General features: G+C 38.1%; 2 protein-coding genes across 5 annotated transcripts in view; one reads left to right on the forward strand and one right to left on the reverse strand.

Annotated features, from left to right (window-relative positions):
- DZIP1 (DAZ interacting zinc finger protein 1) overlaps positions 1-11,326 on the forward strand; it is a 38,795-nt gene extending 27,469 nt beyond the window's left edge. For all 3 annotated transcript variants that reach the window (XM_058857594.1, XM_058857602.1, XM_058857601.1), the window contains 8 exons: positions 555-700; positions 986-1,181; positions 3,604-3,733; positions 3,912-3,962; positions 4,775-4,977; positions 5,317-5,447; positions 8,448-8,619; positions 9,368-11,326. In XM_058857594.1, coding sequence (XP_058713577.1) covers positions 555-700; positions 986-1,181; positions 3,604-3,733; positions 3,912-3,962; positions 4,775-4,977; positions 5,317-5,447; positions 8,448-8,619; positions 9,368-9,450 — 1,112 coding nt within the window. In that variant the 3' untranslated portion in view covers positions 9,451-11,326. The remainder of the gene's footprint in view (positions 1-554; positions 701-985; positions 1,182-3,603; positions 3,734-3,911; positions 3,963-4,774; positions 4,978-5,316; positions 5,448-8,447; positions 8,620-9,367) is intronic.
- Positions 11,192-16,424, reverse strand: part of CLDN10 (claudin 10) — a 54,366-nt gene continuing 49,133 nt past the window's right edge. For both annotated transcript variants that reach the window (XM_058857605.1, XM_058857604.1), the window contains exons 4-5: positions 12,269-12,376; positions 11,192-11,571 (exon numbers count right to left, since the gene is read on the reverse strand). In XM_058857605.1, coding sequence (XP_058713588.1) covers positions 11,457-11,571; positions 12,269-12,376 — 223 coding nt within the window. In that variant the 3' untranslated portion in view covers positions 11,192-11,456. The remainder of the gene's footprint in view (positions 11,572-12,268; positions 12,377-16,424) is intronic.

A 16,424-nucleotide genomic window follows, 5' to 3' on the forward strand; every position in this document is an offset into this window, starting at 1 on the left:
CTGTGAAACAGTCTTCCCAGACTAAGGTTTTGTCTTTACCAAGACTTTTGAAAGTGTTACAGATTTGCAAAGGTTTAATTTCAGTAGATGATTTTATCAAGAGAACATCATGTTGCTTGAAGCTTTTCTTGAGGAAAAGTTTGTAATATTCTTGTTCTGATTCTTGCTAGAATTCAGCTTTTATTTGAAACACCATGTTTAGAAAGTTTAAGTATCAGAAGATAGTCTTTATTTATTAGAAGTTTTCAAGTACAATGCTAAAAGTAAAGATCTTTGTTGCCACATATTTAGCAGAGTACCTCTACAGCAATTCTGTAACGAGCAATAAAAGTTACTTGTGATGGTGGCTACAAGGTGCTGAGGTACAGATTCCAAGTGAGCTGACTTTTGTAAGCTAGCCCAATATTTTGAAAATTACACAATTCCACGTAGATGAAAAGTGTACATATATGTCTCTGCTGTTTCTAAAGAATGCATGCTTTGCTGCAGTTTTTGTCTCATGTAGTGTGGATTTTTAAAAATATCTCTTAACAGCATTTTACTTCTTATTTCAGAAACTGAGAAAAGTGATCTAAAACCAGATAGAAGTAACCACTATTTAATAAATGCTCTGAAGTCTGATCCTTCTTTAACTAAAGAATTGCGAGCTGTTTTGGAGCAAGCTCTGGAGGAGAAGCTGGAATCCCTGGGAATTAAAGCAGTAAGATGTTGAATTATTTAAAAGAAGGGAAATCTTTGTACCACTTCTCTTCTGTTCTTTCACTCCTGTACTAGAGTTCTCAACCTATAAAATCCAGAGCTAAATTTCCATGTTTTAAATAACTGCAATTCCTTAACCACTAACCTGAGAGGGTGGCCATCAAATTACAGCTGTGGAAGATATGTCTACACTTGTGAGCAATACTACCAACATCTGTGATTTTACTACAAGCTCCGTGATATCTGAAGTGTAAAAGAGTGTTTACAATACAATTTGTTTTCTTAGGGTGTTCGTGGAATATCAAGTGATCGCTTAAATAAAATTTTGCGAGCAATTGAAAGTGCCAGAGAACGCAAAGAGAAGCAAGAGCCCACCATTCATGGAATTCGAGAGCATCTTGAACGTCAAGTTGGCTTTCGGGTTGAAGAGAAATCATTATCTTCTAGAAGACCCGATTCCTGTGCTCAGCTTCTTGGTGAAGGTTACGATGCATTTTGGGGTTTATTTCATTGTCTTACATTTTATAACTGCTATTTTAAAGTTTTATCTAACAACATTTCTGTATAGCTGCTTTCCTGCTTTTCCATAACAATATTCTATATAGTCATGGACAACTAAACTGCTTTCTTTAGAGGGTTCTTGACATGGTGTCAATGTGCTCTTAACAGCAAATATCTTAGCTCAGGCAAGATACATAGTGTTGTGTAGGGACTGTAGCACTTTGGTAGCAAATAAACCCCTTGCTTTCCAGCTGATCCTAACAGAACTGAAGGGCCTGGAATGGCTGAGCTTAATTTCTGATTTTAACTAGTTCAGTATTGTAAGTCTGATCATGTTCCCAGATGCACCAGCAGTGTGAGTTACAGTCTGAGTCTGGTCTCATTTTGTGATCCCAGATTCACCAACAGTGACACCTTAGCATCAATCCCTCTTCCCCGGCTGACTGTAGTGCTAGGGGTCATCCAGCCTCTGCCTGATAATCTAACACCCCCTCAGCATGCCATCATGGCCACATAATCCCTTAGCTACACATCTCATGGCATATTTCATGGAAGTCCCTTCATCATATATCTCTTTGCTGTACACCTTGTTCTTATGTTATCCACCCTGTGACTACAGTCACACCTTCAATTTGGTGCCCCTATCACACCTGTTCAATGGATTTTTGGGGGGTCTCTATAGTGCAATTTCTCTCCTCCACACCTTTCATTATACCACACCCAGACCTTATGTTTCTGACAGATCATTATCCAGATACATGTTTATGACCAAATCAAAACATATTAGAGTCAGGATTAGTGTGGCAACAACAGGATGAAATAGTTTATTGAAAATTCCTCTAGCTGTGGATGACCATCTGAAGAGGGAGTCTGACCACTGATGCTGTTCATCTTACTTCTTAATGTATTTTATTAGATGCCACCAGGACTGAAATTCCCTTTCAAATTCAGTGGCATTGAGGTTACCTTTCTAATTTCAGTGGGCAAAGTGGCCTCATCTCCTTCCCTTATATTTGCTGCCACAGTAAATTTCACAAGTGAGACGTGTATGTGGTGCAGAATGTGCTCTAGTTACCATATTGATTAACTTCTATAGATAGAAGTGAGGGTCTCCACCCTGCAGGTCAAGCTTGCTGATGTGTGAACCAAATTTCATTCATGATAGCAGCAGCTGCTTCTACAAGGATAACAAGTCCTTAGGTGGTTAACTTGATCTTCAGTGAAGATGTGCTGGCATCAGTCCCAGTATCCCTCCTGGAAAGGGAAAGCAATACAGCTTTCATTGGGGTTTGTCCAGACAGGTTATCCTTTAGTGGCTCAACTTGTGTAACTGCTTGGACTAATGATTAAAGTCTCTTTTCCAGCTCAGAATATCTTTGTTCTGTCTCTTTAAGTGCAGCTGGGCTGAATCTCTCTGGTCCACCAGGGCCAGTGTGAAACAGGCTGCAGTAAGTGCCATGTTCTCAACAGAACCCCATTCTGCTGTAACAGAATACAGGGGGGTTTTGGGACCAAGCTCTGGAACTGCTTCAATGTGCTACTCAGTCCACTCCCATGACTTTCCCTTTTTGAGCAAACTGTGCAAGGGATGGGCAATAGTGGAGAAACTGGGGATGTTTGCACCAATATCCTAAAGTTCCCATTATCTGTTGTAATTATTTTAGTATAGACAGGTTCAACCCATACTCTATTTTTCCAAGGTGTCAGAAGTGGCTCATTTAATCTATCAGGCTCTGAGGAACTTAACCTCCTTTAAACCCTTGACACTTGGACATAGGAATGCCTAAACCTAAGGTTGTTAACCCATTCTTCCCCTTTTTGTTGCACACACGACCTCCATGGGGTCTTCTCCAACTGGTTTTGTATCACTGTGTTGCAAAAATGTAACTACAGGCCTCACACAGGGTGCATGAGCAGTCTGTTAACCGTAGGTCTGGTCACATTCTAAAGAGCCAGTCTATGAAATACAACATATGTGGTTCTTTTGGATTGCCAGAAATATATATACACAGATATTATACATGTACATATATATATACATTTATACATATATAAACATTAACTTCATTGTAGCTGTTTATAGCACTAACAATACAATTGCAATCACAATTGCAACTTAATTTCCTGGGTCAAAACACTTGGCATAGCCAAGGGTTCAGTTCTGAAAGATGTCTGGCCTCTGAGGACCAGGTGTAAAGCAAGGGGGTTTATTTTCTGCCAAATTGCTACACTTTTTAACCCAACATATGGTAACTCAGAACTGCTTGGAAGAAAAAAATTACATTTCTTTTCCTTTTTTTGTGAAACTATAGTCTGCAGCAGAGACATCTTTAATTGTAGAAATGAAATGTGAAAGATACCAAACATTGGTTGTAAGAATGACATAGATAACTTTTCTTGTAGAAAAACACAGGTTCAATCCATTGGGAGTTTCCTCATTTGCCACACCACAAAAGCCATCAAAGTCGTCTCCATCAGCTGTCCGCCCACCTGGACAAAGAACAATCCTCCCTGAGTTTACTTCTACACCAAAGTAAGAGATGTCATTCTAAAAACACTCATATCTCAGATAATGGTCCTATGGGTTTGGGCTTTTGTGGCTGATACAAACATTTCCTCAGTTATAAGAATTGAGGAAAGAATTCACATAACTTCTATATAAACTTTATGCTTGCTGCCAGTCTTGAAATAACTTATCTCATTATTTTTAGATCCAGGAAGATTCTTGGAAGTGGAGGTTCCAGAAAAACATCTAGCATCACGTATGTTTTGTTCCTTTGCCTTTTTGAAAAAGACATTTTTGGTGACATGTTTGCCACACATAAACTATTATTAAGCTAAAATCATAAACACTGGGCTGCATACTTCATTTTTTGGTTTAAAGTGTTACTCCATTTGAATGTGTTATTATAATCCCCAAAAGATAGCATGTTTTTCTTTCAGCATATGTATTCTTTGTTGTGGTTGAGAAAGAAAAATATTCAATAAGAACAATAACTTCCTTTAGTTTCTCTCTTAGATGCTTTTTCTCACCATGTTAAAAGCATTTAAAGACTTTGGTAACCTAATTTTTTCAATTTATTCATATTTTTATACTGCAACCAAGATTAAATACAATATTCCATGTTCCGTTCACATCAGGTATATCATTTTGCCACTTCCTTGCCACTTCACTTGCACTGAAAAATTCCCATCTGATGTCACAAGAGACTTTCTGTGGCACAGATACTTTGACCCTGAAATTTGCTCTACCTGCCAGTCCATGAAAGCCCATCTGTGTTTGCCTGGCAAGACTTGTTTGATATTGGTCTCTTGTTTTGTAAAGATGGTTACATAAATGGAAGGAGTCATGTGTGTATAAGAGGGCATTTTGGGATTTAAACTTTGAGTTTAATTAGCAGCCTGATTTATTTTAATTTTTTTTAATAGTTAAAATTTAGGGGAGATTCTGTCTTTTCACACTAATAAAAATGCAAATTATTGGAAAGGAAAATACAAGGAAGCTTAAATGTGTATGTGGTGATGCACACACTGAAACACAGTAAGTGCTCATGTTGTATGTGGTTTTCCTTAGAACACCACCATTCAGTTCAGAGGAAGAAGCTGATGAAGATGATATGAAACAGTTTTATGTAGCACCAGAGACATTGCAAAAGCAACCAAAACCATCAAGCAGCATAGTCCATGCTTTTCAGAAGCCTTCTGGCAAAAGTGATGGGAATGGGATGGAGGAAAACGGAGCTGGAGAAACTGGAACACCTCCCAAAACTTCTAAAGGTTTTTCACTGCATTTGTATATGGATGTTGTGACAGCTGTGCATGATTTTGCATTTCATGGAAATATTTTTGTGTTAGAAAACATAACAAAAGCAAATTACGTAGTCTTGAGTGTGTATATATATAGGTAAACACTTTATATTTTTTCTAATATGTTTCTGTTAATGTATTACTTAGAGATGTGCATCATGCTCTTCTATATAAATGCAGAAAAAGATACAATCTTTATCTTAGAGAGAATTTACTTATTTTTACTTTGGGGGAGATTTCTAGAAGGTTTACAGTAAAGTCTTTCCTCGTGAATGGAAACTGTCAATTTAAGTTTTTTCTGAATTTTAGGAACAGTTATTAAAAAACTGACTAAACAAGTTGGAGAGAGTCTTTCTAACCATGGAAGTAAGAACAAACCAGCTGGAGGAATTAATGTTACACAGGCATTTATTAAGAAAGAAGAGGTGAAAGAACTGAAGGTATCACTTTTAATATGCAGCATTATTACATTAATAACATACTACTTTCAGACTACATCAAATCTGTTGCTGTCCATTAAGTATGGCTTGTGTTCACCAGCAGAATACTAACACAATGGATTCTTTACCCCTCAGGCTCCTATGGTCCTGGTCTTCTCCTCAGTTTAGAGTTACATAATTGGTAAACAATTTTGCTGCAATTTGGGGTCTTTGCCTGAACAATTTTTAAAAGGAAAAAATATTACTCCAAATGAGAAGTCAACAGCAGTGATTTTATTTCAGTTTGAATAGTTGTTTCTAGATTGAAGTAGACAGACAGGTACTAGTTCTAGCATTAAATACAATACTTTTTCACTAAATTAGCAAATAATAATTACTGAGAACCCTGTTAGCCATAATGAAACTGATACCTTAGGGCTTTCTGACTGCGGGTTAAATCTGAAACTCATCACTCCCCCCGAAACAGTGACACTTCTATTTAATTTTCGAGATAGGGGTGATTGTCTTAATCAACTTTGGCCATGAAGGTAGCATAATGACATTTAGCCTGTGTCCTTGTAGTTTCCATTGATGACACCTAAGTTGTTCGTTGACTGTGTGGGATCTGCAAATTGTGCAAGACTCAGAATTATCACCACAGACATGACTATTACAGTACAATTTTCTATCTAGTAGTACTTCCAAATTCTGTGTAGTGTCAGATTTTACAAGACCATAAAATGTTCACAGTTAAATTGGCAGGATGATTTTGTAAAGGTCTTTAGATGGTGGCTCATAGTGTTCAGGAATTTGGGCTTCAAGGACCTGTAGCAAAATAAACCTTAAAACCTATGTTTTAAAAATGCTGTAGTTTTCACTGATAATATCCATTCCCACCTCCTTCAAGCCCCTGAAACCTTAAGCAAGTATTGAAGGAATTAAATCTCTCCTATTGTGGTAGAAGGTTGAGACCCCCAGAGAAGCTTGAACTTATGTAAGTCCATGGGACCTTGTTTCCCAGGGTCCTAAGGAAATTGGTTGATATAGTTGCCAAACCATTCTTCCATGATAATTGAAAAGTCATCACAGCTGTGTAGTCACTGACTACATATAAAAATAAATCCATTTTTACAAAAGGTAAGAAGGAAAACTCTAGGAACTACTGGCCTGCTAGTCTCATTTCTGTGCCCAGAAAGATCATGGAACAGATTCTTCTGGACAGAAAATTAGACTATAATGAAAAGCCGGTAGATGTAGATTACATATTAGGAAGAAATTCTTTACTGTGAGGGTGCTGAGGCACTGGAACAGATTACCCAAAGAAACTGTGGATGCTCCATCCTTGGAAGTGTTCAAGGTCTGGTTGGAGAGGGCTTTGAGCAGTCTGGTCTGGTGGAAGGTGTTTCTGCCCATGGTGGGGGAGTTCAACTGGATGATCACACCTTTCCATCATTTTATGAAAATTGTTGCTATAATTAATTCAGAATACATTGTGTCCCTGCTGTATCCTGTATGGACAGGGTGAGTTCAGAATAAGCTTATGAAACCAGGGCAGGCACTGCTACTTTTTTCTGGAATCTTTACAGAAGAACACACTATCTTGTATGCTTTGGTAATTATATACATATATTTATGCCCATATTTATATGTTTAATATTAATAATTTTAATATTTAATGTCTTTTATATAAGTCTTTGAGTTAATTAAGTTAAGTTAATTGAGTTAATTTGAGTTAAGCAGTTTTGATTGGTGCCATGTATTTACATTTGATCAAAACTGAATTCTGTTTGAAGTTGACATGTTTATTCTTTAACAATCATTTGGGACCTCTTGAATGTTCGAGGAAACTCTTCCTCCAGCATTTCTCAATATATGTGACTGACTTTCCCATTACCACACCCTTCAAATGCAGATAATTTGAAACAGCAGAATAATGAATTCTGGTATGTTAATAATACAGCACACTGAGCAGATCTGTCAGTTTTTGAAAAACAGTTTGCAGCGTTAAACTGGAGTTATGTTTCAAGATAACACATTACTGCAGTCTCTTCCCCACTTTCGAGACACACAACACGTTCATATTTGTTGATTTTTCTCTAGCATATACATACCTTACATTGTTTTCTTATAGCATCTGAACCTTCCTTCTGTGCAATGGAAACACCATCTTGATCCTTACTAGGACTCCAGTGAAATAAGGTTTTAGCTTTGTGAGGAACCATTGTTTGCTTTCCACGGTTATGCTCTCTAAAAATATCTCAGATTGATCAAACCACATCTGACTGAAAAATAGGGAAATGCTGTAGCTCTTCTTGCTAAAGCTGAATGGAGATACTTAGTTCTCAGGCAGATGAGGTAAGAAGACTCATTGCCTTCAAGTTCATCTGTTTGAATTGACTCTCATTTTGTGAACTTAGTATGCAAATTCACCACTTAATTAAAATCTCTTTGTACATGCTGACACTGAGTCTTGAGGGGAATGTATATTTAAAGTTTGAGTACCATGTGGTTTTTTTTTTAATTTTCATTATTTTCTTTTTAAATAAATTAGTTTTAAATTGAGAAGGCCTTTACTGCAATATTTTTTCCTAGTTTGACTACAGAATGCTTATAAACTGCCACTTTGCATGATATATCATTATTTTCATCTAAGTAATCTACATTCTAATGCTTGAAGGACTTTCATCTCACTGGAATATCCCAGAAAAGATAATCCTTTTTTAAGGCTGGCATATAATACCTGAAATGCCAGATACAAAACTGGCAGAACTTTAAATGTTTGCAGTTCCTGATTTAAAAAAAAAACAAAAAACCTCTTTTAGTTTTGGAATGATAACAGCAAATTAATATCATTTAGGTAATTGAATTAATGTGGATTTTGAAACTGTGATGATAGATTTCATAAAGGCCATGTGCCAGTGCATTTTTCTTTACCAGTTTCACATTGTTGAGTTTAGGAAAGATCTCAGCATAGCTTTAGCAGACAGAGGAAAAATGCCTATTTTTTCTTGTCCCTGTTAGCTCACAGAAGCTGATGAAGATGATTGGGATATTTCATCAGCAGAGGAAGACATTTTATTGATGAAAGCTGACAGAGGTCAGAAGGCGATGACAGTTCATAAAAATGAGCCCAATGGTGCATCTGTGGTACATGCATGGGGCCTTCCCAAGAAAAGCGTGCCAAAGGAGGAAGGTAACATATCCATAAGTGACTGACCCACCTAGAGGAGGATTAAGTTCAGTGTATTACACATTGTAATTCAATAGATGGTGAATTGTAAGAAAAAAACAAGAAAAGTTCTGTGTTTGGTTCCTTGCCATATAAATATCATGTTTTTATGATACTTAGTGATACATAAACCATACACACACATAAATATACAGAGGTGCCAACTTAAATTTGGGATTTTAAACCATAATATTATCAGATTTCAACCTCATCTTAAAAATTAATAAAAAAATCCAAGATTTTTTTTCCTTCTCAAATTTAAGGGAGAAGAGAACTCACTTTGTCTTGAGAATAATAACAACATTTCAGGTTTGTTCAAGATACCTAATTGACTTACCAGGCTGAGATAAATATTTGAACTAGTGCTAAAGCAAAAGCCTCAATCTTACATATAATTTATATAGTAATTTCTAGCCCTAAGATTTCCATATATGTAAAGGTTAAAGCTGTGTCAGTTACATTAAGATACTTCTGGTTATTTTTGAAGAGAAAGTAAGGTTTGCTTGTACTGTGCTTTATGTTCTGTGAGAGAAACAATCTACATATTATCAACACTTGTCATTTCCTTACTGGTTGCAATTTGGGACTTCCTGAAGTCCACAGGTGTTTGCTCACATAACATGTCATTTTACCTTACAGACAAATACAAAGTAAAAATATCCCCAAAAGAGTATTAATAGCTATTAATTGTTTTGTCTGTTTGTTTTAACAGGCCTTCATGAAGCTGATAATACAAGCACATTAAAAAGCAGCTTAGTCACTGTGACAGACTGGAGTGATTCTTCAGATATATAATTGTTCCTTTCCTGATGGGAGGTCCTGCTTTTGGGGTCTGCTGGGATTCAAAATGCAGGTGAAAACATCAAGTGTTTCCCAGTAACTTTTCTCATTGGTCCTGTAATAACAAGGAATACTGTTTACAGAGCTCTTGTGTCATTCAATCTGACTCTGAAAAAGAATATTGAAATATGCAATACTGGCCATGTCTGTTTGGAAACAAATTAATTCTTCTCTCTTTTTGTGGTAGTTTAACCCCAGCCAAGCTCCACACAGCTGCTCATTCACTCCCTCACCTGTGGACCTGGGGAGAGACTTGAAAGAGTAAAAGTGAGAAAACTCATGGGTTGAGATCAAGGCTGTTCAATAGGGAAAGCAAAAGCCACACACTCAAGCAAAGCAAAACAAAGAATTAATTTACTGCTCCCCATGGGCAGACAGGTGTTCAGCCATCCCAGGAGAGCAGGGCCCCATCATGTGTAATGGTGGCTTGAGAAGACAAACATCATCACTCCAAATATCTTCCTCCTTCTTCCCCCCCTGTATATACTGAGCATGATGTCACATGGTCTGGAATGTCCCTTTGGTCACTTTGAGTCACATGTCCCACCTGTGTCCCCTCCAAACCTCCTGTGCACCCCCAATTTCCTCGCCGAAGTGATGGTATGAAAAAAGAAAAGGCTCTGTGCAAGCCCTGCTCAGCAATACCTAAAACATCTCTATTATCAACTCTGTGTCCAGCACAAATCCAAGACACAGCCTCATACCAGCCACGGTGAAAAAAATTACCTCTATCCCAGCCAAAACCAGCACACTCATGAGTTCAGTGGTGAAAGTCTCCTTCATTTCTCTGAGGTGAATATTTTGCCTCTAATGTTTACATTAAAGATTGAAACTGGTCTTGCAAGAAAGCCTGTTAACCAATGAACAGAATATACTGCAGAATATTACTTTATACAATTTTTAATGCCTATTTTCTTGTATTTTATCATGAACTTTATATAAAATTGTCAACATTCTAAAGAAAATATATCCATGTATTAAACCGTTAAGTTTCAACCATGGTTTACAATAAACACCAAATGAAAAGAAAAAAAGGCTCAGCTCTAAAACTAATCATCATTAAATGCCTCCTATATGGGAAAATTGGTTCATTGGGTTTTTTTTTTTTGTACTGGAGTTGAGTCTTTGTTAGTATAAAAGGACACCAAATGGAAAAAAAAATACAATGTAAAGCCACAGTGAGGAAAGCACTGACCTGCAGTTGCAGAAGTACTTGACATTTCTGGTTTGTCCATATTGGCTGCCTTCTTAAAAAAACACAGTAGTGTTTCTACTTAAATGAAGTACAAAAAAATAATGTAAAACAAAAAGAATCTTGACTTTGTAGTTCTAATGTAATTTAAATAATATCAGATATAAAACTTTTTCTATACTGTGCCATTATTAAATAGGACTGTTCATTTTTTATATTCGCACTGTTGTCCCAAACTGTCCAATTTTTGTTGAAATTCTATAGATCCATCAGTTCAAACTTCATAACAAACATGAGTTGTGTCTGATTTTAGGGACTCAGTCTAGAAAGCATTTTGTGGTTATTTGTAATCTCTGTTCTCATTTATTGACTTGGACAAATACTCCCTGAAAAGTCATCACATTTCTGTGGACAGACAAAGAAGAAACACTAGCTCAGTTTTTGAACTGCAATATGCCAATACGATGTGTGTGATGCCATTCCCGTAAGCAGCTGACATGACAAACTGAATTAGTAAATACCTCATTTATTTTTTTTTCAAGAATGCAATATCAGCTCATGATTGCCAGGTATAAACGTAACAATACCAACATCAATCTTAAAATATTATATAATAAAATTTACATCAATATGTAAAAAGCTGCAAGTTAATATTTTTAAAAGTCATTGTCTTAGTGGTAAATACATTGGGGTTGGGCTGAGGGGAATCACTCTGAATGAAACGTACAAAATCACGTTTAAAAACGCTTTGAGTCTTCCAAGAGTGCAACTAAACATAAGCGTTCTTGTCAAAGTGCTTGGGTGGGGATTTGTCAGGGACACTGTTGTGGACCTTTGTACGAGAAGACATCACAGATGTGGCTCCATTATAGGCATACCCCCTCCTGAAGAGAAAAAAACAACCATTTACAGCTCATCCTACAGACAGGTGACATCTCTGCATCCAGGCATTATAGTAATAAAGCTAGAAGAAATGCATGGGAACGTAACTACAAATTTCAGGGAAGGGGGCACGTTTCTACTCTGTGTGGTCCCATTCTAGTTAAACATTGCCACTCCATCTATCTGTCTTTGCATCTGTCTTTACACTTTCCTGTAACATATCCCTAGTTCACAGCTAAGTAAATTAAGGCTTAATCATGAAAACTGTGGCAGATCCTAGGTGAATAGTAACTCCCTACAGCTGTTCCTCTTTGTTAGCACCCCTCTTCAACTGCTGGAGGTCCCACTGCCACCACTGCTGGCTTTTGATCTGATGATTTGAGATCAGAGAAACTTGTCTATCCAAGCCTGTAAAGCCACCTGACCACTTTTCCTACATCAGTGAATGCATGGTTTTGCAGCTGTAGAATATTTATGAAATATATATCACAAGTATTTGTTCTGAGTCAATAGCTTTTCTTAATTACATTAATGGTGGACAGAGAATTATCCTTAAGTCCCCTTATTTTCTTTTATGTACACAATCTTTTTCAGAATCTCATTACAAAGTGTTTTGGAACAATAATCAAACTGCATACATATAGCAGATAAAAATGCAGAGGTATTGATTTCTTTCAGTAAGTACAACTTGTGTTTTACCTTGCAGAATGACTGTTTTCAGCTATTGAGAAGCAGAATATAATGCCACCAATTATGCAGAGTGAAGCTCCAGCCCATCCAATGAATAAAGCTGCTCCTAACTCATACCTACAAAAAGTCAATAAATGTATTCAATAAAAGAGAGCATGGATTTAAAAGGGTTATTTCCAGAATAAAATAACTAAATATTGTATTTTTCTTGAATAACTTTCCATTGACACATAAATTAATCACCACAAAATCAGCAGCTTTGCCATTCACCCACATTGTTTTCATTATTTCTCTCTGACTCAGGAGGCAAACTCTGTCCCTGCAGTACACTTGGGCAATGCTTCTCTCACTGCTCAGCCAGGATTAGGGGTTAGGGTTAGGGAAATGCCTGGTCTTCATGCATCTCCTCCTGGATTGCTTTGCTGTGGAGTTACATCATTCTTTGACCTGCTTACAGCACCAGCTCCTCCATTTCAGTTTTGTTCCTGTTGACTCCCGAACCAAACTGGACTGGAGCTTTTGCTGGGCCAGAGACTACAAATTCTGCCTACAACTCTCCTTAAGTTTCTCCTCTGGCTCTTGGGATGTCTGACTCCATCCCTCGTCATCCACACACCAGCCTGCTTAAAACATGAGGGTTTGTACATGTTCATAATGTGCATATGCAATATACATGCACATATGTGCAGTGTATGCATATGCATACGCAAGTGTGTCTGGTGAAAGCATTTGCACACACAGGTGCATGTTCCAGCATATTTCTCCTTCTTCTGTGGCTGGATTCTCTCTGGAAGAAACTGCTCCCCGGCACATCCATGAATAGACCTCCCAGTCACCAGCAATGGCCCCCTCTGCTGCCTGGGCCAGCCACAAATTGTTTGCTGCATGGAACTGCTCCCCTCTCTAAGAGGAGACAGTAGTGCTGTAGGAACACCATCCCACAAAGTCCACATTTCTAAAGCAACAGTAGTAAATGAGGAGAAAGAAGGGCATTGGGAAGAGATTCTTTCCCCTCAGTGGTGAAGCTTCAAGACAAGCAGCAAAGCATGGATGTTCCCTGTCTGCTCCATTCCCCAGTTCTTTGCCTGAGTACCACTCTTAAAGCATCCAAGGATGACCTGCATTAGGCTGCAGCCCAACAGTCTCCAGGTCTCCTATTCCTCTTATTCCTTTAGAACACACTTGTGTGTCTTTTGCTGTTTCTCTGCTGCAGTTTCCCCTTAAGGAGATCTTTATCTCCTCTGGGCTTCTGGGATCCTGCATGGAAACAGAGGCCCCTGTCCCCCATCCAGCCACAATCATCACGCAGGAGTTTGTGCTGTTCGAGTAGATGCTACTAAATTGATTTGTTGTAAGCTGTGGTGAGGCAGCCAAATAAAAGCCCCTGCTTGACAGCCTGCCTGTGCAACTGCAACACTGTATAGTTGTACTTCTCAGCTAGTTCCGAACATTTCCATGTGCACAGGCCCTAATATTACCGAAATATCTAACTGAAAATACCTGTCAGCTGTTCTGAAAAATTTTTATCTTTAAAAAACGGCACTGCAGAAACACTCAAAAAGAATCCAGTGAGGTGTTAGAATACCCCAGACCATAAATCCTCACTGAACCAAGAGGCACATGCAAGATTCGTGACGAGCACGTGAGGACCAGGTACACAGTCTGTGAGGAGATAAAGACCCAGGGATTTCTTTGTTCGGGCTCCCTCTTTGGAGACACCAAGCTCAAGCTGAAATAAATTGACTCTGCCTCAGAACCCGCCCTCAACATCAGCTTACAGACCCAAACCCCAATTTAAGCTGGGAACCATGGCTCCTTCCACCCTGGAAAACTCTCCACCCAGTCCTGGTTTCACTTCAAAATCTGCCAAACCTGTAAAATTTTAATCCTATTTATGCTCACATTTCCAACCACCTTGCTGTGGTTTTCACATAACTCAAGGAGATTTCTGTTTCTCCAAGAACAGGGGGTTCTCTGATTAGAAGCAGAGATCTACATCAGAGCTCACCACCTAAGATCCCATTATAGTCAGCATACAAGAAATACACACAAAGTGCACTTCTAAAACACTTTTGAAGCACCTCTTCCTGTAAAATCACCTGTAAAAGCAGATCAAAGGGACTAGCTGAGATGTGAGATAAGCCTCCTCCTGGGGAGCCCTTCATCCCTACAGGACTTCCAAAGCACCCCTAAGGTATGAGGACCAGGATTAGGCTCCCCACAGAAGTCGATGCAGATCACCACAATACTGGAGAAAAGAGCTGGACCAAGAACCAGGAAGGCTGTTGCAATAGCAACTTATTTGCCAAAAACATTTGCCCAGAAAGTGGGTAACACAAGTTTCCATATTTTTATCTAACAACACAAAATGGTTGACCAGAGGCTGAGTGATTAAAGGAAACCAATTTTCCCTCCCTGAAGCTCTTCAATTGTACAGAAAGAAATCATTACTATATTTGATAGAATTGGGTAGAAAAGGGGTACCTGAGTGTTACCTACTAGTTAGGACAGAAGACATGGGGCTCAGCCTTTATAGCTGGGATTGTTTGACCTTTTGAAGCAACATTTGTTACTATACCATGATTAAACAGATTGCGTGTATGGCCCTTCTCTGGTGACTGCCACACCGCCAGGTTAATGAGGTGCAGTGCTGTCCTGATTGGTCTTTCTTCCACATCTTCAAATAGAGAAAACAACCCTTCTGATTTATACTGGTACTTACGAGGAAAACTCAAGATTTTCAGTTGCATATCAATGTTTATATGAAAAGTTAAATAATTTGGACAAACAAGCCTATTTATCAATAAGAACAATCATGTTATGAGAGTTTAGACTGTGGCGAGGGACAAAAATGAAAAAAGACTATAAGAATTAGAGTTTATTCAATTAAAAATAGTAAAGAAGGCTGGAGGGAAATCCTGATGGCTGACACAAGGTGCTGAACATCTTGTGTCATTTGTTTCCCACTAACAGCATCTCAAGCCTGTCGCTGACACTGCCAGAATAAATTCAGGAGAGAAATGTGCAGTAAAAGGCAAAAGATTAAAAGGCTGAAACCTTCTCTCAGTGAAGAGACAATTCCAAATTTCTACCATATACCAGCACATTAAATGCACCTGCAATGCATAACAAAGTAAGGGTTTGGAGATGGCAACAAAATGGAAATTTTACATCAGTTGAGAAAGGAAGGAGCTGAATGCCACCATTAACTCAGTCTGATGCAAGGTCACTGCATGAGCTACATGCATGGTGCACAACTCCAATTAAAACTTCAGGATTTCCTCTCTGCCTTTATCTTTGCAGTCATGATTATGTATGCCCACAGCTGAGCTATGCTGTTGTTGTCCAAAACAAAAGGTAATTTCTGGAGAGGATGTTTTACTACCATTATTTCAATATTTAAACTGGATTTCTCATTCCTTCACAGTGAAATTCCACCATGAGGTTTGCCTGCTCTTTTGCAGCAAAGGGTAGGAATACAGTGTAGGAAAAGGACTTCTGTCAACCATGGTAATTTTCACTTAGAACAGCAAGCCTTATGAATAAACTTCTTTCTATATAGTCAGGCTCCATTTTCTTCAAAGAACCTCACATCCTTCTTTCTTTTGGAGGTCTTTCGATCCTGTCTTCACTGCATCAAAAAGCAGAATTATGCTTAAGGGGAATTATGGAGAAAACTAATACTGTTTCAAGACAGGAAAAGCAGTGTCAGCCCTACTTCAGATGTAGATCCCTTTATTTATTCAGACTATTTTCTTTCTGTCAAAGTGGAACATAAAGGCTCAGGGTTCCTTACTGATCCCTTACTTGGGTCTCAGGGAAATGTATAGCCAATGTTTGACATATCCTGGAATCACTGCCAAGAAAACTTGAAAATCCTTGCCTTTGAAAAAAAGAGTTTACATCATGAGTGAAGGCAAAACAGGAAAGTCCATGATGCTATAATTTACAGCCAACATTTTCAGATTTGGTAGTTAAGATGTCAATCCAAAATCCAAGTGTTGGTTTGCTGCTTTTGCAGGACCTGAGAATTTACACAGCTTTAAAGGTAGTCTTTAGGGATGCTTATTATCTCTGGTGCAGATCCTAAAATTTTATGGATACTCACTCTCTTAAATTTAATTACAAGTATAGGCAAAGCATTTATGTTAGTGCTTATATGATC

Source organism: Poecile atricapillus, chromosome 1 (genome assembly GCF_030490865.1).
Source record: "Poecile atricapillus isolate bPoeAtr1 chromosome 1, bPoeAtr1.hap1, whole genome shotgun sequence".
Taxonomy (NCBI): domain Eukaryota; kingdom Metazoa; phylum Chordata; class Aves; order Passeriformes; family Paridae; genus Poecile; species Poecile atricapillus.